Source organism: Stegostoma tigrinum, chromosome 3, assembly GCF_030684315.1.
Source record: "Stegostoma tigrinum isolate sSteTig4 chromosome 3, sSteTig4.hap1, whole genome shotgun sequence".
In the NCBI taxonomy this organism is placed as follows: Eukaryota; Metazoa; Chordata; class Chondrichthyes; order Orectolobiformes; family Stegostomatidae; genus Stegostoma; species Stegostoma tigrinum.
This window is the reverse complement of record NC_081356.1, coordinates 23,375,822-23,402,890: the sequence shown is the minus strand read 5'-3', so window position 1 is coordinate 23,402,890 and position 27,069 is coordinate 23,375,822. Positions and strand designations below refer to the sequence as shown.

The 27,069-nt window shown below is 41.7% G+C and overlaps 1 protein-coding gene across 1 annotated transcript in view; it reads left to right on the top strand.

The window, feature by feature from the left end:
- The window catches only part of LOC125451256 (endophilin-A1), a 154,311-nt gene that overhangs the window by 125,943 nt on the left and 1,299 nt on the right, over window positions 1-27,069 (top strand). The window contains exons 4-8 of the mRNA XM_048528188.2: window positions 1,787-1,930; window positions 14,498-14,631; window positions 22,640-22,798; window positions 24,513-24,616; window positions 26,382-26,503. Coding sequence (XP_048384145.1) covers window positions 1,787-1,930; window positions 14,498-14,631; window positions 22,640-22,798; window positions 24,513-24,616; window positions 26,382-26,503 — 663 coding nt within the window. The remainder of the gene's footprint in view (window positions 1-1,786; window positions 1,931-14,497; window positions 14,632-22,639; window positions 22,799-24,512; window positions 24,617-26,381; window positions 26,504-27,069) is intronic.

The window sequence follows — 27,069 nt, the reverse complement described above, 5'->3', positions numbered from 1 at the left end:
AGAACCCATTGAATGATGCTGATCCCTGGAATAATAAAGCATTTAACATGTCAACCTCTCCAACCAACTTGTGCATCCCATGGATACTGCCTGATCTGTCATCCTGACGTAAAATTATTTTTAGTTGTGTTTTATATCGACCTCTATCTTCTTGCATGAACTGAGAAATAACAGCAGAATGCAGTGTTGGTGATAGATGTGCTAAATTAGATAAAGCCTTGGCTAACATCAAGACCAGTGTATTTCTATTTGTGAGCTAATTATGAAGATGGAGGTTGAAGCATTGTCAAGCGAGTCAGTGTGGTCACATTATCCAGCCAATTATAACTGATTAGTGTTTGAGGCCTGGTGTTTTTATATGTGTATGTCGGTTAGAAGTGAGAGCGAAAGGCAGGGAGGGAGGTATGTCAGCAAGGAATAATTTAGGGGAGGAAAAATGAACATGATACATGCTGAGTAAGCAGATCTGAGCACTGATGGGCCTTAGTTGACCCTCCTTAGCAAGAGACACAGGAAAAATTATGCCGCAAGGTTCAGAAAAGGTTTTCTTCTCATGAAATTGTGTGTGGGGGATGAAGAAGAATATACTTCGGGAGAATTCCAATTCAGGTCTCTCTGATCAACTGCATTAACTTTAACGGGAAAACACAGGACCCCATGGAAATGACACCGTGCTGACCAACACTCTCTTCCATGGGATTTTCTGCTGCCAATGTCAAACTCTGTAAAAATGCACCTCACTACATATAATCAGTATTGGTGAGAAGTCTAACAGAGGCCATTTGTATTAGTTAGAACACAGTAATATTGTATATTTGAGACAAGACAATACCATGATGTAACAAGTGTTAAAAAAAGCTGTCTTTCTTTATCTACAGTCAGTACTCAGGCTGTTACTGAGCAGCTCATCTGTTAGCAAGCAGACAATAGTCACTCAGTAGTCTGACGGGTAACTACATAATATAACAGTAACCTAAGCAAACATTTCTGGATAGAGAAAAACACATGGTTAGCACTTCAAATCAAATGTGACTCCCAGGAACTTTAGCAGGTCTGACAGCATCGGTGGAGAGGGAAACCGATTAACATCTTAATTCAGGGAACAGTTCCAAATGAGATCTATGTTTGAATCGGAATGAATCTGTTTGTCACGCCACAGATGTGTGCGACCCATTAGGTATTTCCCAAGCATTCTGTTTTTAATTACTTTTGGTTAGTGAACTTATCCTGTTGCTCCCATTAGACGGCACTCCAGTTTTTAAAACCAATCAAACACCATGTTCCTCCTCATTGAAGTGTAAAATATTGAGCCAATTTATCTAATAAAAGATGGTCAAGCAGAACTGTAATAGCTGTATAATATACTTAATTATTTTGCTTGATGTCCTGCCACATGGGCCCTCAAGCAGACAAGACAATTTTTAAAAATGCGACTTGAAGAGGCTTGAGACTTTATAAATAATTTTTAAATAGTGCAGTATTTAAATTGAAGTCTGGGACTTTACAACAGAATATGTTAACCCCATGCCACCAGATGAAATGAGACCCAAAATAATAACACCTACATTTTCTGGCAATCATCAATTGGAAACTCAATACCAGCAACTCTAGAAAAACATGTACAGTGAATATTTTAAAGGAGGAGGCTACTCTGAAGATGTACTTCAATGTGTGGGAATGAGGAAATGCTTGTTATTTCACTTTGTGTGCCTTTAATGAAATGTCAGAATTTCAGAAAGTGAAATGATTTGTCTCCATTGTATACGTCTAATATTCTTATATCTAGCTTCCAGAGCAAAACTGACAATGATCAACACAATGTCAAAGATTCGAGGGCAGGAGAAAGGACCGGGTTACCCTCAGGCCGAGGGGCTCCTAGGGGAAAGTATGATCAAGTTCGGAAAAGAGCTCGGTGATGAATCCAATTTTGGTGAGTTGTAGCTGATCAATAATTCAGGTTTTCAGGTTTGCTTGCACAGACTCAGACACACATACAACACACCCCCCCCCCCCCCCCCCCTACCCCGGCCTCAGGATATGGTGACCACAGAGCTGTGGAATAATGCTTTCAGAAATATTGATTAAAATCATTCAAGTTTGGCTGGAGCTACTGAAGGCACACCAGATATACATTTTGAAATTCATCTATGCTATATTGCTGTGTGAGGCTATTCATTATAATGGTCTTCATTAAACCAGCAAAGAAACCTTTGAAAATATATTTACATTTTGCATATTGTGTTAAGTATTGACAATGTACCACACAAGTTAGTCCTTGTAAGTTATCTTCTGCATCCAAAATCTTTCCAATTTTCTTTCCATCCTTTGGAATGAACAACAGATTAGAAAATAGTGGGAATAGCTGAGTGATCAAAGTTTGAAAACTGCTTCTGAATAAAGTATGTGGAATTTAACCCTAAGTGTTCGCAGTTAATCACAGCTCTTTATTTATATGTCAATTGCAGATAGAAATAAAAGCTCTCTAGAAAGTTTTAACTTTTTTGCAAGGGCTAGATTGCAACTATGACAAACCCATGTCTTGAACTGTAAAATGCATGCCCGTTATGGAAATGGAATGAGAGGGGGAAGAAATCAGAAATTTAAAATTTTCAGTTTTGGAAAAAATCGTCATGTTTATTTGGAGTAACTTTAGAGGAGAGTTTCACTTGGTCGGTTTTGATGTTTAAGCATCCTTTGTAAAGATGTGACAGTCTATGTGATGTAAACCTTCATTGTTCTGGAGTGGAGAATCAACAGCACATCCTGGGTTTGAGTTGTCAGAAGGTGAGCAACATGTCCGGCCAGGGATGGGTGCTGTAGGCAGATAACGCTGTTACAATTAGAGAGAAGTGTCAGTGAGACCTAGCAAGAGAATTGATATTCATCCGGCTGCCAAAGCATCATTGCAAAATCTTTCATTAACCCTCCCAATATCTTGTCTTTAAAGATGGCAGGTTGTTAATATGTTAGGCTGGTGATCTGCAGACAGGTGGAATGTGGTATGTTCCCCAATGAGAATGGTATCTTAGCCAAGAGGCAGTGGTGGAAAATCAAAGTGATGACATGGTCTTCAAGGTTGCAAGTTGCTTCCATATTGCAAATGCTGTCTGAGAGATTTTTTTTGTAGAACTATAAAATCCCTACAGTGTGGAAGCAAGCCATTCGGCCCATTGAGTCCACATCGACCCTCCGAAGATCATTCCATTCAGGCCCATTTCCTTACCCTACTCCTGTAACCCCACATTTCCCATGGCTAACCCACTAAACCGACACATCCCTAGACACTAGGGACCAATTTAGCATAGCTAATCCACCTAAACCGCACATCTTTGGACTGCAGATGGAAATCAGAGTACCTAGAGAAAATTCATGCAGACACAGGAGAATGTGCAAACTCCACACAGACAGCCCTCCAAGGCTAGAATCAAATCCAAGTGCCTGGCGTTGTGAGGCAGCAGTGCTATCAATTGAGCCACTATGGCTAAGCATGTCAACAAATTGGTTGTGTGAACCTCCAAGGTACTTCAACTCCAAGCTGAAGATGATCTGACCATCTCTAGAGGCATTGACGTCATTGACCAGGTTCAAACATTGCTAATGCTGCAGTTATTGATTGGTGCAAGGAGTGAATGTTCTACTGTAGAGGCACACATCTCACTATTCATACATCTCACTATTCATCAGCATGGAAGCATGTTAATGCTTCATGCTGTCCAGTAAAATATTACATTTAGTTTCTGACAATGGATATGATATTTTGACAGTTCCTTCTCTGTACTGTAAGAATAGTTTCAGTTGTATTTCCTGAGACCTGTGTGACATATTTCTTCTTAGGACGTGGGTGTCACTAGCATAGGCCAGCATTTGTTATCCATCCCTAATTGCCATTGAATTGGGTGGCTGCCTTGGTTATTTCAGAGACCAGCTGCCAGATTTCTTTCCCGAAAGGACATTAATGAATCAGATGGGTTATTAACAACAATGCATGACAGTTGCAAGGTCACGATAACTCGGATTAGGTTCAGTTCCAGGTTCATTATTTGAATTTAAATGCCTTATTGGGATTTGTTTCCATGCCCCTAGAGCATTAGTCTAAGCCTGGGGATTGCTAGATCATTGGCATTCCACCATCACACAATTTCAGATTATTTAGATTAGGTGGGTTTATAGGGGAATGGGTCTGGATGGGATACTCTGACGGTCGGTGTGGACTTGTCAGACTGAGGGCCTGTTTCCGCACTGCAGGGATTCTATGCCCTCCACATATGGATTGAAATGTATGGAGTCTGGTTGAGATGCTGTCTTTGCCTTTAACTCTGATGGCTGTTTGTTGCATAATTATCTCTTCCTATTGTGTATCTTTCTGCCGTAGCTTCTGATGAAGGAATGCAATCATTCGTACTTAGGCACAAACTTGTGATGAAATTTGGTTATCCTGAGGAAAGATGACTGATCATAGGGGTCATATTTCACAAAGAAGGGGTTGCGCATTTAAAACAAAGATGAAGACTTTTTTCTCTCTCTCCCAGTGGGTTCTGGTCTTTGAAATTCCCTTCCTCAAAAGGCAGAGAGTGAATTCAGAATATTTAAATATTTTAAAGCCATAGGTAGATAGATTTTTAATTAGCAAGGTGATAAAAACTTATTGGAGATAAGCAGGAATGTAAAGTTGAGCTAAAATCAAGTCAGTCCTGATATTGAATGGCACAGCAGGCTTGAAGTGCTGAGTGGCCTTGTTTATGTGTTTGTATGTTACACAGGGTCAGAAACACATGAATGGCTTTGCTGTTAGCATGTATAGATTTTACAGCAGCTGCTGTCACTCTTAAAAAGTCAATCTTAGGTGCCACAAATATACATTTGCCTTTGTTGAATGTCAAATTGTTTTCACATTGAGTGAGCACGATTGACAACTGTTGGCTGTGTTCTGCTTTGAACCTTCATGGACAAGAGTATCATTGAGCTGGTTGAACATTCAATCAACATCTGACAGGGCTGAAGAGACAATCTTCTGGGATGCATTGTGTACTCAACTTATTCCATAGGGCTGAAAGACACCTTATTTAGTTACAATAGCTATAAGGTATCAGCTATGTTTGGCTGGTGCCATCTGTAGATAGACTGTTCACACATTGGGATTCATGTTGATTGTGGAGTGATGAAGTTAGACCAATACCTCTTGGCTCATAGGAAATAGGTACTTGTCTGGAATGATGGATTTTGTTGACTGCCTTAAGATTGATACATTATCGATGTTCACTAATTTTGCATATACCCTGAATAGATTTGATATCTGCGGGGATGCATTGATTTGCTCAGTGATACCATCTGTTCCTAATTTTAGCTCCTGTCACATTTCAGCCATAGAATGCAACAGGCAACCATTTGAAATTTTGTTGAAGTGGCAGAATCAATACAGTTATGTGAAAAGCATGAAAGCAGCGCTTAACCTCCTATAGTAGGGAATGATACTGTTCTGTATAGTTGTTGGCAATGATCATGTTAATATGTGCTCTGGTGGGGATTTCAAGTTTGAAGCCATGTTGAGCAAATGGATTGTACCCCTCATGAGGCTACAAAGAATGTGTACTGATCCGTATTGACAAGATAATTGGTCAAGACCAGAATGTTCAAGTCATCTTCAGACTGAAAAGGGACTTCACAACAATTCACAATTGTTACAAATTTGTTCATGGACATTGATGAGGATCAGCAGGAAGTGCCTATGATCTCTGCTGTGGAATCCTTAAAATAACCTGTAGGGAAGACAATGAGGGGTAGAGTTTTTTTTGTTTTGTTTTGTTTTCTTGTTGTTTTTCAAACAGTGGATTAATCAACAGACATATATCCTGGGCCAATTTTTATTCTTGTGGGTGACGTTTATCGACATATGGGTCACTGGCTGGCCAGCATTTATTGTCCATTCCTAATTTCCTTTGAAAAGTGGTAGTCAGCTGCCTTCTTGAACTGCTACAGTTCGTGTGCTGTAGATAGACCCATACTGCAGTTAGGGAGGGACATTAACCCAGCAACACTGAAGACCGACAATATATTTCCAACTCTGGATGGTGTGTGGCTTGTAGGGGAGCTAGCAGATCATGGTGTTCACATGTATCTGCTGTCCCTGTCCTTCTAGATGGAGGTGGTTTGGTTTGGAAATTACTGTTGAAGGCTTTTTAGCAAATTTCATCAGCATATCTTGTAGATTTTACTCACTGCTGCTACTGAGTGTCAGTGGTGAATAGAGTCAATGCTTATGATGTCAATCGAGCTAGCTGTTCTACCCTGGATGCTGTCAGGTGTCTTGAGTGTTTTGGAGCTGCAGTTGTCCAGGAAAGTGGGTAGTAATCCACCACACTCCTGATTTTGTCTTGTAGCTGATGGACAGGGTTTGGGGAGCCAGGTGTGAGTCACCCGCTGTCCTATTCCTAGCCTCTGACCTGCTCCTGTAACCATTGTATTTATATGGCAAGACCAGTTGTGTTTCTGGTCAATGGTAACCCCAGGATGTTGATAGAGGGGGATTCAGTAATGGTAATAACATTATTGAATGTGAGGGGTGGTGGTTATATTGTCTTTTACTGCAGATGTTCATTGTCTGGCATTTATGTGACATGTACTTTATTTGCCACTTGTCAGTCCAAGCCCAGATATTGTCCAGTTCTTGTCGCATTTTAATATGGACTGCTTCAACATCTGTGGAGTTATGAATGGTGCAGAACATTGTGCGATCATCGGAGAACATTCTCACTCTGACTTTATGATGGAGGGAAGGTCATTGACGAAGCAGCTGCAGATAGTTGGGTCTCGGACACTCTTATTCTGAGACATTCCTGCAGAGATGTCGTGGACCTGAGATGATTTACTCCATCAACCATAAGCATCTCCCTGTGTGCCAGGTATTACTCCAACCAGCAGAGAGAATTCTGCCACCCTCCCATTGATTCTCATTTTGCTATGGCTTCTTTATGCCACATTCACCTCTGGAATTCAGCTGTTTTGCCCATTTTTGAACCAAAGCTGCTAAGTGGCCCTTGCGGAACCAAAACTGCGCATCAGTAAGGAGGGCAATGGTTATGCAAGTGCTACTTAACAACACTATTGATGACACCTTCCATCACTTTCCTCATGGGGGAGAGTAGAATGATGGCCTGCAATTGGATTTCTCCTGTTTTTTGTGTATAGGACATACGTGGGCAATTTTCCTCATTGTCATGTAGATACCAGTGTATTTGTTGTACTGGAACAGCTTGGCTTGAGAAGTGGCAACTTCTGGGGCACAAGTCTTCAGTATATTGCTGAAATGTTGTCTTTGCAGTATCCACTCCCTCTAACCATTTCTTGATATCACGTGGGGTGAATCAAATTGGCTGGAGATGAAGATAGATCACCCATTTGATATGAGTGGCTGAAGATTGCTCCGATTACTTTGGCATTATCTTTTGCACTGGTGCTGGGCTCGTCCATCCATGGGCATGGGGATATTTGTGGAGCTGCCCCCTCCAATGCATCGCTTAATTGTCCACCACCTTTCATGACTGAATGTGGTAGGACTGCAGAGCTTGGTTCTGATCTGTTGCTCATGGGATCACTTCACTCCGTCTATCTCCTTATGCTGCTTGGCGTGCAAGTAGATCAGACAGCATCGGAGGAGCAGGAAAGTCAATGTTTCAGACCAAAACCTTTCTTCAGGACTGGGGAGGGCGTCAGAAGCCCAGAAATAAATAGAGGGAGAGATGTGGGGCTGGGGAAAGATACGAGAGATGGTGATCGGTGGATGCAGGTAAGCGATTATAGTGGAGAGAGATAATGGGAACTGCAGATGCTCGAGAATCCAAGACAACAAAATGTGAGGCTGGATGATCACAGCAGGCCAAGCAGCATCTCAGGAGCACAAAAGCTGACGTTTCGGGCCTAGACCCTTCATCAGAGAGGGGGATTCCCCTCTCTGATGAAGGGTCTAGGCCTGAAACATCAGCTTTTGTGCTCCTGAGATGCTGCTTGGCCTGCTGTGTTCATCCAGCCTCACATTTTGTTGTCTTAAGCGATTATAGTGATTGGCCAGAGGGAAGAGCAGAGTGGAGAGGTAAGTAGAAAGATGGACAGATTAGGTCAGGTCAGGCCGGTGGAATATGAGATAAGGCTGGGCGTGGAGGGATTTTGAAGCAGGTGAAGTCATTATTCAGGCCATTAGGCTGTAAACTCCCAAGGTGAAATATCAGGTGTTTTTCCTCCAGTTTACTTTTGGCCTCACTCTGACAGTGGAGGAGGCCAAGGAGGGACATGATGCCAGGGAAGTGGGAGAAGGAATTAAAATGGCTGGCAACTGGAAGGTAGGGTTGGTTGGTGCACGCAAAGTGCAGATGCTCTGCAAACCAGTCCCTGAGTCAGCATTTGATCTCCCCGATATTGACAAGACCAGATCAGGAGCAATAGATGTAACAAATCAAGTTAGTTGAGGTTCAGGTGAATCTGCGCTGGATCTGGAAGGAACACTGGGGCCTCAGACGGAGGTGAGAGGGGAGGTGTGGGGGCAGATGTTACACCTCTTGTGACTGCAGGGAAAGGCACCGGGTGTGGTTGGTGGGGGCGGTGTAGAGCTGAGGAGGCAGTCGCGAAGTGAACAGTCCCTGCAGAAAGTAGACAGGGATGGGGAAGGAAATATCTTTCTGGTGGTGGAGTCTGATTGTAGATGGCAGAAATGTCGGAGGATGATGTGTTGGATTCGGAGGTTGGTGGAGTGGTACATGAGGACAAAGGGGACTCTATTGTTATTGATTTGATGTTGGGGGAAGGGGTTGGAGGGCAAAAGTGCGGGAAATAGGGATGATGCTGTTGACGGCATCCTGATTTACAGAGGAGGGGAAACTACAGTCTCTAATGTAGGAAGATATCTAGGATGTCCTGATTTATTGCATCAGTTGCTCCCAATGTGGTCTTCTCGCACCACCCGTGACTCCTCCAGTGTCGCAATGACACCTCCCGCAAATTGGAGGAGCAACACCTCGTATATTGACTTGGGAGCCTACGGCCTGATGGCCTAAACATGGAATTCACCAGTTTTAAGATCTCCCCACCTGTGGCTTCATCCCATATCCAACCCTCCCTCTCATCCCCACCTCCTTAACCTGACACAACCTGTCCATTTTCTGTCCCACCTATCCGCCTCTCCCACCTCACTGACCAATCCCTACCGCTCCCTACCTGCACTCACCTATTGCCATCCCACCTACCTTCCCCAGCCCCACCCCTCCTCTCTGTTTTTATTTCCCGGCTCCCCCCTCCCAGGGTCCTGACCTGAAATGTCAACCTTCCTACTCCTCTGATGTTGCCTGGCCTAGTGTGTTCCTCCAGCTCCACTCTTGTGTTGCCTTTGACTCCAGCAACTGCAGTTATTGCCATCCCTGCAACATTGAGTGCTTGTGTTCCAATGAGAGACCATCTCAATGAAAACAAAATAAAACAATCTATGATCTATTGAACCAAATTTCACTTTGGATCTAACTTGTCTAGTAACAACCTCAAAAGGGATCATAACAAAAATGAACAAGCAGTAAACATTGTTTCTTTGTCACTTGACTTTCCTCAATACTCAGTTTCCTGCTGCTTCGATTACAAGGCAGGTATCAAGAAGGAAGCACAGAACTGAAACAACCAAATCCTGTTAGAAATTGCTAACGGATAATTCATTACTTTGCTGTTCAATCATGAAATGGCAAAGCCTTTGAATAACATGTCGCTCTGAATAAATCATATGGACATATTTACATCTGTAAAACAGAAACATTATAATTAACAGTCACAACATTAAATGCATTGTGCTTTACATGCAGATAAAACACTGATTACATTAATTTAAAAAGCAGCTATATTTTGAGCTGCAATGTTGAGTTATGCTGCTGGTAATCTGCATCCTGTGTGATAAGAACACTGTGCTCTAAAAAGTGAAATGAAACTTTTTTGCTGATTTGGTAGGATAGTTAAATAATTTTACGGGATAGTGTCATTAGATGTGAAGCTGGAAAGCACAGCAGGTCAGACAGCATATGAGGAGCAGGAAAGTCAACATTTCGGGCCAAAACCTTTTGTCAGGACTGGGGACGGTGGGGAAGAGCCCAGAAGTAAGTAGACAGAGGGGATTGTGGCTGGGGGGGAAGGGTAGGTGGGATGGTGGCAGGTGGATGCAGGTAGGAGGTTATTGTGATTGGTCAGTGGGAAGGGTGGAACAGATAGATGAGTGGGAAGATGGATAGGTAAGATCAGGTCAAGGAGGATGAGAAAGACTGGACATGGGAATAGGCTGGGGTTGGAGGAATTTTTTAGCTGGTAAAATCAATACTGAGGCCATTGAGATGCAAGTCCCCAAGGTGAAATATCAGGTGTTGTTCCTCTAGTTTGCAGTTGGCCTCGCTCTGACAGTGGAGGAGGCCAGGGATAGACATGTTGCCAAGGGAGTGTGAGGGGAAATTAAAACGTATGGCACCCAGAAGATTGGGTTGGTTGGTGCGTGCAGAGCAGAGACCCTCTACAAGCTGGTCCCCCAGTCTGTATTCCGGTCTGCCCAAAATAGATGAGACCACCTTGGGAGCAATGGATGTAATAAATCAGATTGGATGAAGTGCAGGTGAGTCTCTGCCGGATCGGGAAAGATTGTTGGGGCCTTAGGCAGAGGTAAGAGGGAGGTGTGGAGGCAGATCTTTCACCACTTCTGTTGCAGGGAAAGGCACCGGGTGTGGTGGAGAAGTTGGTAGGGTGTCTAGAGCTGAAGAAGGAGTTGTGGAATGAATGGTCCCTGCGTAAAGCAACATAGCTGGGAAGGAAATATCTTTTTGGTGGTGGACCCTGATTGTAGGTATTGGAAATGTCAAAGGATTATGCATTGGGTTTGGAGGTTGGTGGAGTGGTAAGTGAGGACTAAGGGGACTCTATCTTTATTGTTGTTGGGTTTTTGAGTAATTGTTTAGATAATTTCCAATTGCCTCTATTTAGTTATTCTGCATTAAAATCATACTGAATGTATTTTTTTTATGCTGAACAATTTCCAAGGCCTTACCTTCTTCTGACAAAGCCTTTGACACATGGTGTTGCCTTTTACGCTCCTGCACCTCTCCCTAGACAATGTGCTGTTTTCTGAGCAAGAAGGAGTTAACAGATGAGCTGCTACCCGACTCCAGTACAATGCTGAGATAACAAGGTGTAGGGTTGGATGAACACAGCAGGCCAAGCAACTTCAGAGGAGCAGAAAGCTGACGTTTCGGGCCTAGACGCTTCTTCAGAAAATTTCACCAATCAGGTGTCTGTGCCTGCTACTGAAGTGGCTTTTATCTAAGTCACAACTTGCAATGTACGTGACTCTGCCTGTGGGAAACTATTCCTTTCCATCTATGTCAAATAGTCAGCAGTCTTTGACAAATTTGACCACCTGATTTGGCCTGATTACGTTCTTATTAATCTAATTTGAACCGGAAAATCAGTTGCAAAGGCTTCTCTTCCCACTCTGCAGTCTTCCAAGGATCTATATTGGTCACTCCTTTTTCTGTCTTTTTGCATACTGTCTTTCAGTAACATCATCTGGAAGCACAGTGCCAGGTTCAATGTGTACGCTGACAACATCAGGCCTATCTCCCTGGCATCTCTCAATTTCTCTGCTGTCTCTAATTTGTGCAATATTCAGGGCTACAGGAGCTGATATTTTCTCCAAGAATTAGAAAGACTGAAACCATTGTCTTCACTCTCCTCCACAAATGCTATTCCCTAGGTACCAACCCTATCTGTCTCCCTGGCCGTAGACTGAGATTAAGACAGTCTGTTCACAACCTTTGTGCCGTATTTGATGCAGAATTAACGTTCGATCAAGAATCCACACTTTCACTAGGACTGTCCACATTTTCCTCCATAATAATACCTGACTCCATCCCTGTCTCACTTTCAGATGCTCAGGCCCTCATGCATGGATATGCTCCTTCTGCATTTGACAGTTACATTTTTCCTGTGACTGGTCTCCCACTTTGCATCCTCCATAAACTCAAGTTCATCCAAAACTCTGCTATCCATGATGTAACTCCTGCCAACTTCCCAAATTCTGGGTACCCTCCCAAAACCTCTTCGCTTCTCTAACTGCCTTGGTTTAAGATGCTCATAAAACTTCACATAGAGAGGTTTTATATCTTAAAGGAGCTAAATAAGTACAAGATATTGATGCTTTTGCTGATAGCACTTCATACCAGGTGGGGATACCACCACTTGAGACCGACAGGATACCTCACTGGGTCCACACTGAGGCCAGGTCCTCACTGAAGCCGGTAGTCCATGTCTGCGCTGAGGCCGGGAGTTCAGGATGTTGCCAAGAAGAAAGGTGAATGAAAAGAAAAGAGAAAGAAATGGACGGAGCAGACGAGGTCTGGCTGAAACATTCTACTCTGTGGCGTGGCACTCTCCTCGCCAGGCTTGGCGGTACCCTGACCCGGCATGGCAGTGTCTCTCACTGGTTCAGTGTGGCAGTCGCTTGGTGGCATGTGGTGGTCTCTCAGCCTAGCATAGTGGTCTTTCAGCATCCCATGGCGGGCTTTCAGCCCAGCATAGCCTCAGTGTGGACTTCCGGCCTTGTGGGACTTCCAGAGCAGTCTCCTTGAAGTGAAGCCCTGCACAGTCTGGAGTCAAGGCCTGGCGTGGCCTGACGGCTAGGTGCCAGAGTGGACTCAGTTGGAATTTTAATTTCTCTATTTCTACCATCTGCAATACTGGACTTTTAATTTTTTTTTGTTGTCACTTGTTTATTCCTTAAGAACTTGTGACAAACAGTCTTTACCTAGATTCCTTGTACCTAAGATGGCACCACAAATGGCAACAACTTGTAAACTTTTCACTGTACTCATTTGACTACATGTGACAATAAAGCTAATTCAATTCAAATTCAATTTGAATATGCTATATCAATCTCCCCTTTACAGAATTCATTATTCCAATTTATAACTTGTCATTACTATCCAATAACAACCGAATCTTCATATAAGATGGGGCTCGCTCTCTTCAATCATTACCTCTGGATCTTCTTGGGTGGCTGAATGGTCAACTTCCATAAGTCCTCACTGTGAGTCTTTGCTGACTGGGTATCTTCCATGTGTATGCTTTTATTGCCCTCAATCTGGACCTTCCTGAACGTTCATGGGCGTACATGGAATAGTCTAAGTTAGATGGGCTTGAGATCGGTATGACAGGTCGGCATAACATCGAGGGCCGAAGGGCCTGTACTGTGCTGTAATGTTCTATGTTCTATGTTCTAAGATTGCATTTTAGAGATGAAAACACATAACCCAAGATTTTTGAAGAGAGAAAGTGTCAAATTTGAATTTAAATGCAATCAGTAATGTGAATTATCAAAATTTAATGTTGGGGAAGGGAGCAGAGTACAGAATGACAATATCACCAGCTCTGTTGTATAGATCTTTTGTGGTGATTGAACTTTTAGGCTGCAGTTTATGAATTATTGTAAGTGGTCGGTTGCCTCTCAGTTACTGGACCTGAGATGTAAGCTCTGTGATTAGCTGTTGTCAAATTCAGCGACAGTGTGCAGTGGGAGGCGAGAGGAGGAGGAACCTGAAAATGGTTGTACCACAATATAATTCAGCTTTATTTTTCTACGTCCTTTTATTTTCTTTTATTATTCTATTGTGGTTCTTTCTTTCCTTGACTCAATGTTTAATATAGCATCCTGTTGAATTGTGGAGTGTTGACTGCATCCGATATGTAAGATGTGAAATAGTGACATAGAAGTAATGTCACTGAACTAGTAATTCGGAAGCATGGGCAAATGCTCTGATGACCTGGATATAAATTCCCCACCATGTGCAGTTTTGAAGCCACATTCAATTAATTAGAAAAATATGAAATTGACAGCTAGTCTTCGTAACAGTGACCATAAAGCTATCATTCCTACATTTTACCTCCTTTAGAGAAGGATAGCTGCTGATATGGCCTACATGTGACAGCAATTTGGTTAACCCTTATCTGCTGTCTGAAATGATCTCACTCTTAATCAGTTGAAGGGACAATTAGGAATGGACATCAAATGCTGAACTTGTCAGTATCCCGTGATGATATGAGAAAGTTTGCAAAGTGGGAAGTGATTGGCACACTGTATTCACTGATGATACATTGCAGTTTATGCTCATGGATTAGTTGTTCCAACTTTTATATGTATTTGCTTTGGGAATGATCAGAAGTATCTGCATTTGAACTAGTAAACTTTCATCAAATCTGCTGTTATCTATATGTTTTCATCTATTATCTGGTAATTTGTCTTTGTTTAGAAGAATATATTTCATTTATGATAATGATTCATTCTGGGATGATTTACCTCGGAAGGCTAGGTGTCAAGGAAGGTATTTGGTATATGCGTTATGAAATAATAGATTATAAAGATACAAAAATCTATAGAAATAAAATGCAAAACTTCAAAGCTTACTTTCTAAAAAAAAATCCCTGAACTCTCTTCAAGGTCAGGCACTGATGGACGCTGGTGAAGCTATGAAGCAGCTTGCTGAGGTGAAAGATGCTCTTGATATGGAAGTAAAACAAAACTTCATTGATCCTCTACAGAACCTACATGATAAAGACTTGAAAGAAATACAGGTATACTTTGTGGGGTATTTTTCATGTGCCATTGGATGGGCTTTACTAACTTGGTAGAGGATGTCGGAGCCATGAAGAATAGTAGATCAGAATACCAAGGCTTGTAAAATACTGACAGATATAGCTGGCAGAAGCATAGAGAATAATTTAGGTGAAGTTGGAGTAGGGGAGAAAGAAAAGAAGTCCAAAACAAAGTTAATGTGCGTGTTATAAAAGTACCGAGTACAGTAAATGAGACTGGGGAGTTACACATATTGCAGTGTGGAACAATGATGTTGTGGCAGTCTAGACTCCTGGCTCACGGAAAGATTGGAAAAGGTAGAACAAACAAATTCAGAGTTTCCAGGATGACAAAGGAGGTAGAAAAGAACATTAGAAATAAAAGATGTACTTATGACAGATGTAAGGCAGAAGTACAATTGAGAATCAATTACTGAAGGCTTAGAGTGGTCCAAAAACAAAGAAGAGAAACAAAGAGAACTTTGCAGATAACTTAAAGGAAAATCTCAAAGTCCTGTACAGGCATATAAAGAGAATGAGAGAGGTTAAATGGGAGTAGGGCTAATCAGGGACTACAAAGGGGATTTAAATATGGAGGCAAGGGACATAGCTGATCTGTTAAGTAAATACTTTCATCTGTCTTTATAAAAGAGGAGGATGCTGCCAAAGCCTTGTGACAGAAGAAGAAACTCTAGCTAGAAGTGTTCAAAATTAATAAAGAAGGAATCTTGGATAGATTGTTGGTACTTAATGTTGACAACATACCAGGACTGGATTTTGAAGGAAGTGAGGGTACAAATTGCAGTGGCACTGGCAATAATCTTCCCTGTTCAAAGGAGGCACTAAAAGAATGGGCCAATTTCAAACATTGTAGCCTTGTTCAAGAAAGGCATTGAAATACCCACCATTTTTCTGAAGAAGCGACCTGACCTAAAATGTCAATGTTCCTGCTCCTCTGATGGTGCTTGGCCACAGCTCCACACTGTGTTGTCTCTGACTCCAGCATCAGCACCAATTACCAGACTGTTTGTTTAACTTCAGTGGTGGGGAAACTTCTAGAAACAATTACTCAGGATATAATTACTAAAGATGGACTTATTAAGTACAGCCATCACAGATTTCTAAAGAGAAAATTATGTTTGATTAACTTGTAAGAGTTTTTTAACAAGGTAGCAGAAGGGGTCAATTAGGCTGACATTGTTGATACGGTGTACATGGATTTCCCGAAGCATTTGATACAGTGCAATGGACTTGTAAGGAAAATTAACGATTGCGGTATAAAAAGGGACAGCAGCAACATGGATATGAAATTGTCTGTGTGATAGGAATCTTGGAATAATGGTTATGGATATTTTTCTGGCGGGAGAAGGCATGTGATGGAGCTCTCCAGTGGTCAGTATTGGGACCCTTGCTTTCCTGGTAGATATTAATGGATCTTGATCTGCAGGGGACAGTTTCAAAGTTTACACATGACACCAAACTTGGAAGACTTGTTGTTGTTGTTGGAAGAATTGTAAGTTGTGAGGAAGACAGTGAGAAACCCAAAAAGAACGAGCTGGTGGAGTAAGCGGATAGTGGCAGATGCAGAGAAGTGTGAGGTGATGCATTTTGAGAGGGAGAACGTTGAAAAGCAATATAAAATAGGCCATACAATTCTAAAGTGGATACAGGAGCAGGAGACCTGGTATGTATGTACACAGATCATTGAAAGTGGCAGGAAAATTGCAGACAGTAGTTAATAAAACATAGTGTTTTGACTTTATTAATAGGGGCATACATTAGGGTGCTACATTACAGGAAAGATGTGAATGCATCAGAGTGCAGAAGCAATTTACAAGAATTCATCTAGGAATGAGAAACTTAAGCTGTAAAGATAGATTGAACAAATTAGGACTGTTCTTACTGAAGGGTAGAAGGCTGAGTGGAGATTTGTTATATATAGATATAGTTTGTTACAGCATAGTACAGGCCCTTCAGCCCTCGGATGTTGTGCCGATCTGTCATACCGCTCTGAAGCCCATCTAACCTACACTATTCCATGTACGTCCATATGCTCATCCAATGATGACTTAAATGTACCTAAAGTTGGCGAATCTACAACCGTTGCAGGCAAAGCGTTCCATACCCTTAATAGCCTCTGAGTAAAGAAACTACCTCTGACATCTGTCCTATATCTTTCACCCCTCAATTTAAAGCTATGCCCCCTCGTGCTCGCTGTCACCATCCTAGGAAAAAGGATCTCCCTATCCACCCTATCTAACCCTCTGATTATTTTATATGTTTCAATTAAGTCACCTCTCAACCTTCTTCTCTTTAACGAAAACAACCTCAAGTCCCTCAGCCTTTCCTCATAAGACCTTCCCTCCATACCAGGCAACATCCTAGTAAATCTCCGCTGTACCCTTTCCAAAGCTGCTACATCCTTCTTATAATACGGTGACCAGAACTGTACGCAATGCTCCAAGTGCGGCCGCACCAGAGTTTTGTACAGCTTCACCATAACCTCTTGGATCTGGAACTCGATCCCTCTGTTAATAAAAGCTAAAACACTGTATGCCTTCTTAACAGCCCTGTCAACCTGGGTGGCAACTTTCAAGGATCTGTGTATATGGACACTGAGATCTCTCTGCTCATCTACACTGCTAAGAATCTTATCATTAGCCCTGTACTTTGCCTTCCGGTTACTCCTACCAAAGTGCATCACCTCAGACTTGTCTGCATTAAACTCCATTTCCCACCTCTCAGCCCAGCTCTGCAGCTTATCAATGTCTCTCTGCAACCTACAGCATCCTTCGTCACTATCCACAACTCCACCGACCTTAGTGTGGTCTGCAAATTTACTAACCCATCCTTCTACGCCCTCATCCAGGTCGTTTATAAAAATGACAAACAGCAGCGGACCCAACACCGACCCTTGCGGTACACCACTAGTAACTGGTCTCCAGGATGAACATTTCCCATCAACTACCACCCTCTGTCTTCTTTCAGCAAGCCAATTTCCGATCCAAACTGCTATATCTCCCACAATCCCATTCTTCCGCTAGAGGTCTTCAAAATCATGAGTGGATTGATAAAGTAGATAGAGAAGCTATTCTTGCTTGCAAAATAAAAAGATGAATGAGCAGACATACATCTAAAGTGATGTACAAAAGAAGCAAGCATGCTGTGTAAAAAAAAAAAAGCTTCACACAGAAGACCAGGGAATGATATATACTGCCTGAAAATGTGGTGGAGACGGGTTCAATTGAGGCATTCAAGAGGGTGTTGGATAATTATTTGCAGAGAAACGGTGGACAGGGATATGGGGGGGAAGGCAGGAGATTGGCACTAACTCATAGAACCACTGCAGGCTTAATGGCCTGAATAGCTTCTTTCTGCACCATAACGATTCTGAGATTCTGAGCATATCATTGACATACTTGAAAACTGTGTTTTTGCATCATTCAGTGCCATCCCTTTACAAGAGAAGGTGTTTCTGAAGTTGCTAAATTTTACAAATCCCCCCAGCTTGTTTGTCCTCTCCCTGCCTCTCTGTTTACTCCTACTTCTCACTATTTCTCCATTTTCCTCTTTATCTGTCCCCTCCCCATCTCTCTTCTCTATGCCTTTGCCTTCTCTGCCTCTTCCCTTTCTATCTCTCTGCTCCATTTCGTTTTCTTCCATCCACTCACCGGTCCCAGTGAGAAGAAGAAGTGAAGTGATCAGTGCCTTAAGGAGGTATTGGATGGATTTAATGGGACCATTGCAGAGTGTGCTCAGTGGCCGGCAGATCCATATTCTCACTGGGTAGTCTGTATGGCAATTCTCTCTAGCTAGAAAACTGACTCCCATTTATTGGGTCATACAAGAAAATAATGTTGAGGCCACAATCAGATCAGTCAGGATCTTATTGAATGGGAGAGCACGCGTAAGGTATCAAACCACCTATTTCTGCTCCTTTTTCTTATGTAAATGTAGTCACCAAAGTGATTGGGTTGGATTGGAGAAACCACCTGCTGGCTATAACAAAACAAAGAGCTGTGGATGCTGGAGATCTGAAACAAAAACTGAAATTGCTGGAGAAACTCAGCATGTCTGGCAGCGTCTGTGAGGGGAGAGAGACAGTGTTAACATTTCGAGTCCAGTGACCCTTCCTCACCCTTGACCAGGTTCGTTATTGAGCCAATTAAAGGTTTGTATCCTTGGACATACTGGGATTTAGCGATGACTCAGTAATTCTCCTGAAGATCTTTCCCTGTCCCAGATCTCCAGTGTTCCTTGTTTTCAATGGCCTTTCAGGGTTGGAGGATTGGGTGTAGACCTTTCTTTCAAAGGCACGATTTCCCAATTAAAGGACTGAAATCCGATAGAGATATTCCCACAAATCATCACACTGCCCTTGATTCTAACCCTCCTTCTTGCACCACCCTACACAAGCTGTGTACACACCCACATTCCCCTGTTTCCAGAGATACCGAGATGATCTCTGGTGAAAACCTCAGTGCATTACCATCAGCACCCAATGTTCCTGAAGATGGCGATTGGATTATAGAATGACCAATCTCTGATTGGTAAGGAGCGGGAGGTCTTCTGCCACACTGAGTTAAAGGTGGGTTTATTGGGAAGAATTGGGGCCTGATTGCACTTAACTTCCATTGACTAGTTCTTGGTAAACTGGATCTGCAGCACCTACGCTAAATTTTGCTCATTGTGGGTGTCTGCCCAACTGTTGGCTTTAAATTCAGGTCCCTTCACTTTTCCTAATTGAAATCATGCTTAGTACTTCTACTGGTGTCAACCAGCTTTAAGAGGCATAATAACTAACAGTCTTGATTTTAGTCCTTTCTTTCTCTAATGGATTCAAAACAGAAGTGTTAACTCTTTCTGTTCTGTTCCATTGTCAAGGAATCAAACCATCCCTTTTCAAAATGTGCAATGACCCTTAATCCTGATGAGACCCAGATTTCATTGAGACAGGTTCCTATTTCACAACTGTTGGTGAATTTATCCCCCAGTGCTGCCCCAGGAATTGATATGCTGAAAAATGTGGCAGGTGCCACTTGTGTTGCCTGGAAGGCTGAAGATCTACAGGAATTTCCTACTTGTGGTATGGGGAGAGTCTGCCACTATGCCTCAGAAAAATAAATCCAAGATTCCTGGCATATCTTTTAATTTCTCTTCGGAACAGAACAAGTTGTTCTTGTGGTCATATTCACATTCCAGCATTTTGTAGCTTGTGTAACTAGTTTTGAAAAGCTACTAAATCACAAAACTATGGATTAAAGGGACAAGTAAAGATTATGAAGAATTTAGAATTAAAATGGGATGCTGATACTAACAGCTTTTGTTATGTGATTCACGTTAAGAAGATGGAAATTCTGATTATTGAAGCCTATCAACAAAATAGAGCACACAGATTGGATTCTGTTGTGCCTATTTTTACTTGGGTAATAGTCCGTTTAGAACAACCAGTTTAATGTCTGCATTAAAAAAAGGACAAATCGTCACCCATGCATTTCACTGATTGGAATTTCTACCTGGAAATCTTAATTAATACCAATTATATCGTATTTTCATTACTCCTACATACACTACACAATTCATTTTTGGCCAACATCGGCCATTAGTCAGAAGCAAAGAAGTTAACACGTAAATTTACTTAAGTTCCAATAAAAAAATTACAACTTAAAGAAAATTAACTGTTGATTCTCTTAGAAATCTTTTAGGTTTAAAGAATTAAGGCAATCCCTCAATGAAATTCATGTATCGCCCCCATTTTGCAATTTGCATTATGTGCATTAAAGTTGGGTAGGTAACAAAAATAGAAATTGAAGGAGGAACTCAGCAGGTCTGGCAGCATCTTTGGAGAGAAAACAGTTAATGTTTTGAGTCCAGTGACCCTTCTTCACAACAGATAGCACCTAGGATAGAATCATGGAATCCCTAGAATACAGAGAGGTGCTCTTTGGCCCATTAGATCTGCACCATCCCTCTGAGCATCGTACCCAAGCCCCATAACCCAGCATTTATCATGATTAATCCATCTAGCCTACACAACCTTGGAAAACTATGAGGAAACTTAGCATAGCCAATCCACCTAACCTGTACATCTTTGGACTGTGGGAGGAAACCAGAGCACCTGGCAAAAACCCATGCAGACATGAGAGAATGTGTAAACACTAGACAGACAGTCACCTGAGGCTGGAAGCAAACCCAAGACCCTGGTTGTGTGAGGTAGCAGTAGTAAGCACTGTGCCACCAATATTGCTCTCAGGAAAAAGTGGTATTAATGCGAATGCCTAGGACTAGGATGAAGGCATGAGTGGGTGGGGAAGACAGATCCTGGAAAGGGAAAGAGGAAATTATCTAGGCACACAAAAGCATTGTGGATAGTACACCAGGTAAGAAGAAAAGCTAGGTAAGTGATAATGACGACTCTAAGTGGGGGAAAATAGAAAGGCTACACTGAAAGCATCCCATGTCATGTCAGGATCTGGGGTGTTGGGGTGGATAAAAGACATAGGAGGAGGTGCTCAGGTTCCAAAATTATTGAACTCGATATTGAGTCCAGAAGACTGCAGGGTCCCCAAATGGAAGATGAGATGCTGTTCCTGCAGCTTATGTTGAGCCTCACTGAAGCACTGCAGCAGGCCCAAGGCAAAAACGTTGGCACAAGAATATGATGCTGTGTTGAAGTGACAGGCAACTGGAAGCTCGGGGTCATTTTTACATAGGGAATGTAGGTGTTCCACAAAGCGGTCACCCAGTCTGCGTTTGGTCTCCCCAGCGTAGAGGAGACTGCATTGTGAGCATTGATTATGGTGGATTAGATTGAGTGCAGTGCAGATAAATCACTGCTTCACTTGGAAGGTGTCTCTGGGGGTCTGGGCGGTGAGGAGGAAGGAGGTAAATGGACAAGTAATGCACCTTCTGCAGTACATGGGAAGATGCTGTGGGAGTGTGGAAGGTGTTAGGAGTGGACCAGGGTGTTCCGGAGAGAACAGTGCCTGCGGAATGCTGACATGAGAGGGGACGGGAGTATTTGGACAGGTGACGCGGTTTACTGTTGTTTAGCAATTATTTTAAAAATTGACAACTTGTTTTTGTATAACACTTCAATCTAGTTGACCTCTCTATGTGCTTTGTAGGAATGTCATCAAACAAATTTTGACACAACCACATAATAAGGTAATGGGCCAGGGTGACTCAAATTGTGGTGAAAGATGTAGAAGCATCTTAAAGGAGAGGGAGAAAGACAAAGGATTTTCAGAGGGAATTCGAGAGGTTTTATGGCCTTGGGCAGCCGAAGACACACCTGCCAGTGGTGGAACAATTGAAACTGAAAATGCAAAGAGGCCAGTAGTTGACGACTGCAGAAATCTCAAAGAGTTGAAGGGCTAGAAGATATTACAGAGATGTAGCCACGTTTGAAAACAATGTTGAGAACTTTAAAATTGATGTGTTGCTGAACTGGGAGGCAGTGTAGTCAGTGAATATGGGTGAGAGCTGAGTGAGACTCGGTTTTAGATGTGTTGAAGTTTACAGAAGATGTTGGGCTGGTCAAGAAAGCAAACAAATAGCCTAATCCAAAGGTGTCGCATATATGTAAAAGGGTTTTAGCATCAAATAAGATGTACTTATGGATCAATTTGAAGGTGTAGCAAGAAAATCCTATGGTGGTTTTTGTAGCCTTTTCTATTCATCAATTATAGATTCTTATTGGCCTGAAATAATATTTATTTAATGTGGCATACGAACAGAACCTTAGAATGAAGCATAAGAATCTGGCTTTTCTTCAAAAATGCCGAACCCTTTTAAATTTATTTGTCCTTGATAGGGCATTAATTAGAATAAGTTGGTCTCTCAATCATTAGAGATTAGCTACTGTTTAACTAGTACTATTCGTTAAACTAACATAAAGGATATTGAGTGTCATCAGAAATGGATAAAGCAAGTTGCCGCTGATCCAGGGAGGAGTCTCAATTCCAGCATTCCTTCCTTACTCAGACTACCATTCATTTATTGATAGCACCATCTAAAGAAATTGGAGGGACGGAGATTAGATTTTGACTACAAGAAGAAGAGGCAAGGGAAGATTCCAGAAGAGGAGATTCGACAGGCGCTGGAGAAGTTTGATGAATCAAAGGAAATTGCAGAATCAAGCATGTTTAACCTGCTGGAGAGTGATGTAAGGATCCTAATTCTAAGTTACACTGTTTGTAATTTACGCTTTTATAGAAATGGGGAGAAATTCTTAATCGATTGGGACATTTTCTGTAGATTTTATCCTTAATATGTCACACATAATTACCTTTTCTTATCCCGAAGGTCTTCAATATTTGATCCTTCTGCCCCGTTTATTTTGCATCTACTGTCACTCCATGCGCAATTGCGTCTTTGGGAAAGGCAGCAGATGTACTGTTCCTCCATGACTGCCATTACCAATGGTGCCTCTCAAGTTGCCAATAGGAACATGTTTAAAGAGCGTTTCAATTGCATAATTTTGATGACATGTGACTGACCTTATTCAGTTGGAATATTTCCCTCTGTTCTCAGTGGTCAACAGGTTTAGGATGATTTCCCCAAAATTACAGGATTACAACAATACTATCTTGGACTGGTATAACATTCCACAGATTAAAGGAATGCTCATTGACTGGTTCTTGGGTCTACACAATTTCTGTTTTGCTATCTAATCAAACTGGTTATATATGTTGTTTTTGTTTCAACACCTTTTCAGGAACTTAAGTAATACACAGTTGCTAAATTGAGCTGTCTATCTCTTTGTGAAATACATTGCATTCATTTTTTTTTGGTGATGAAAACCTTTCTGAGTACTCAATCAGTTTGTTCCTGTAATGTACTGAACCACCAGATGTAGCAAATAAATCTTGACCGGAAACACATGTTTGACACAGTGATGTGATACTGCACCTTTCTGTTGCAACGAGATGAACTTCCATGCAACTATGCTTGAATCTGAAACGCCAGCCTTGTATACTTGTTCTTACTACTGAATGGTTTTGAAAGACGTTGGCAAAAAGGTTGAACCTCTAATTGAGGAATGCAGCCATATTAGGTGAAAGACAATTTGCTCTTTTGAATGAGTAAACCTTCTTCAGTGCCCAAAGAAAACATCTTAAAACTGTGCAGAAATGCATCTAGAGGTTTTGTGCCATCTGGTGGTTGGTATGTCATTGGCCACTTCCACCAGTGAATGCAGGGCTTACTGTGTATTTAGTTGCAACTAGGGGTAATTTTAGTTAAATTCGCTGAAGGGCAACTGATGGGACCAGCTGAACTGCCTGTTTTATGTTGTCCAATATGATTTTAATTTCTATCGTCACCTATCCCTCAACTGAAGGATGGCGTCTACTTAGCATTGTGATTTGAAACTGTGGGTCTTCATGCAACAGAATAGATCATTTATCAGCCCACAGATCTTTAGGTGCAGAGGGCAAGATATCTCACTTGGTAATGGGATCTGGATTAAAGGATTTGCTCTCATTTCCAAGAGTCGGTCTTATCATTAAGGTGTTGTGATTCAAAGCATGACACTCTTTGATAGACAAACTGTTGCTATTGTCAACAACTGGTAGCATGTTATTTCCAGTTATTAATGCCAATGCTGCCATGTTTTGTGCAGAGCTTCAGAGTGACTTTGTAATGTCTCCTTTGCCCTCCCCTGAGATCTACTGACTAATTGAACGCAAGATTAGATAGGGTATAAAACACATGGCTACTTCCAATCCAGTCCCATCAGTTTCCCCCAGGGCTGGTTAGGCTGAACTTACATTCTGCCCCGTAGATTGTGGTGACTGCATGTAGTCTTATTAAAAAAGTCCCCAAAGACATTTAATTGTAATATGTTTATGTTTGTTTTCTTTTGTTGATAATTGTAGATTGAGCAAGTGAGCCAGCTTTCAGCACTAGTGCAAGCTCAGTTAGAATATCATAGACAGGCTGCACAGATTTACCAGGAACTCTCAGTGCAGCTGGAGCAGCGGTAAGTATGAAACAGATGTATCAGCTTTCTTTTTGTAAAACAATAGAGAAAATGAACTAGCATCAAATCATACTCCTGATTCATTTTAGTCAAAAATCCAACCATGTTTCACGAATTTCAGCAAAAAGAACCTTTTGGAAATCAGTTTGTTTAGTAGTCATTTTAAAATATACTTGATGTATAATTTACGTTGTCACATCACTGAAATAGCTGCAACAATTTACTCTTTGTTGTAGTCAGTGTTTGTGAAACTTAAAATGTTGTCCAGTTTAGTTGCTTATAACAGAGATGAACATTGGCATCCACAGTGCATTACTGAAGAGCTGAAGAGTTTCATGTTAATAAAATTCTATTCTTTTTGATTAATTGGAAAGCCTGATTTTTGTTGTTTTCTGGGCTGAAAAATTTGGACATTTCGCAGAAGCAGACTACAGGTCATGGGATTAATAAATACATCTGATTGAGATGGTAGTGCTTGAAGATAGAACCCCTTCAATGTACACATCACAACACAAGTCAAAACGGCAAATATGATCAACTCATGCTTAATACCATGCTTAAGGAATGCGTCAAATTGAATTTAAAAAGGCAGCTTTATTAACTTTAATCTGTCTAGTGAGAGAACATGATGAATGAAAAGACATTCTACAAGTTGCAGTTTGTTCTTTAAAACTTGTGATCAAAGCTGATTGATAAATGTGTGTCTATTTTAAAACTACAGTTGGTATATGGCATTCAGACAGTTAAAATAGACAGTGATTAATATTGAGCAGGGTTTGGGCTGGTAGGTGAAATGAAGTCTCAAACTAACAGCAACATTGCCAATATCCACTGATCTAAATAATAAGCAAATATTAGGGGCGGCACGGTGGCTCAGTGGTTAGCACTGCAGCCTCACAGCGCCAGGGATCCAGGTTCAATTCCAGCCTCGGGTGATTGTCTGTGTGGAATTTGCACATTCTCCCCGTGTCTGTGTGGGTTTCCTCCGGGTGCTCCGGTTTCCTCCCACAGTCCAAAGATGTGCAGGCCAGGTGGATTGGCCATGCTAAGTTGCCCGAAGTGTTCAGGGGTGTGTGTGGGTTATAGGGGGATGGGTCTGGGTGGGATGTTTCAAGGGGCGGTGTGGACTTGTAGGGCCGAAGGGCCTGTTTCCACACTGTAGGGAATCTAATCAAATAAGCATAGGATACTTTTTAACTTTTCAGATAATATTCATTAATATATGAGCTCAATGCCAAAGCAGATGTGAATCTGTTTCATTGCGTTATTTGTAAAATGTGCACAAATGCCAATTTCTCCAAGTTTTCTGTGTACAGTAATACTTCTGAATCATTTCAATGCTCTCTTGAGCTTAATTTTCTGCTGTTATGTTGTGTGCTTGGACATGCGGAGGGTTAACTGCCGTCAGATTTCATTCCTTGAGAAGAAACAGAGCCTATTTCTGAGAAGAGTTTGGTACGTTTGTAAAACAATTAAGGAAAAGTTCATTTTATTGCATGCTACCTTTTCATTTCCACATTGATTTAGTCAGAAGGCCAACATGAAATGGTCGACATCTACGTTTTTGTTTCTGCATCTAGCTTAAATTTCAATCCAGGCGTTTGTTATTTGAACAACCGAATAATATTTAAGCTGAGCTCCAGTACTTCCCAGTTTGTTGGGTTCTCATGGGTGAAGAGTTTATTGCCTTTCTGCAGTCGATGAATGAAGTTGTCCACTAATTTTCACTCCCTTCAGTCATAATTGATGGCACATTTCTTTGCAGAGTGAAGGAAGCGACTGCCTGTCCTCGAAGGGAGTATAAACCAAAGCCCCGTTTGACTTATGAATTTGCAGATGACACTCAGCAGAATGGTGGACTGACTCACAGTGGGCAAAAGACACCAGGTAAAATGTTGCATCCATTTGACATGAATGTGTCTAACTTGATATCAATAATCAGCAGAATGTGAAGATGCCAATGTTGGACAAATGCAGAAGTCACACAATGCCAGGTTATAGTCCAACATGTTTATTTAAAGTCACAGCATCAAGTCGGGGAGCATACTGGCTCAGAATATATAGGCAGAGAGATAATGGCAAGATAATTCCTATTAATCAAGAATGCCAACAGATAAGTACAAATAGTGTGAGTAGAGTGTTGACAGGCTGAATACCAAGACTTTGCAGGTGATCAAGAGTGTCAGATGGTGTGAGTAAAGTCTCCACTGCTGAATTACTAGTGAAAGGATGACCTATGAACCTATTAAGGCAGAGAGATAATTAAGAATAATCAAAAATAAGATGGTCCTGGAGACAAATCAAATGGTTGGATTAATGTGAGTCGATATCAGAGTTGCGTGACGAGGGTCTAACCAAAGTAACAAGTAGTCAAAAACTGTACAAACTATTTAACGTAGAGACACAATCTTAAGTAAGCTAGGTAATGGTATCAAAACAGACCAGTAAGGAGG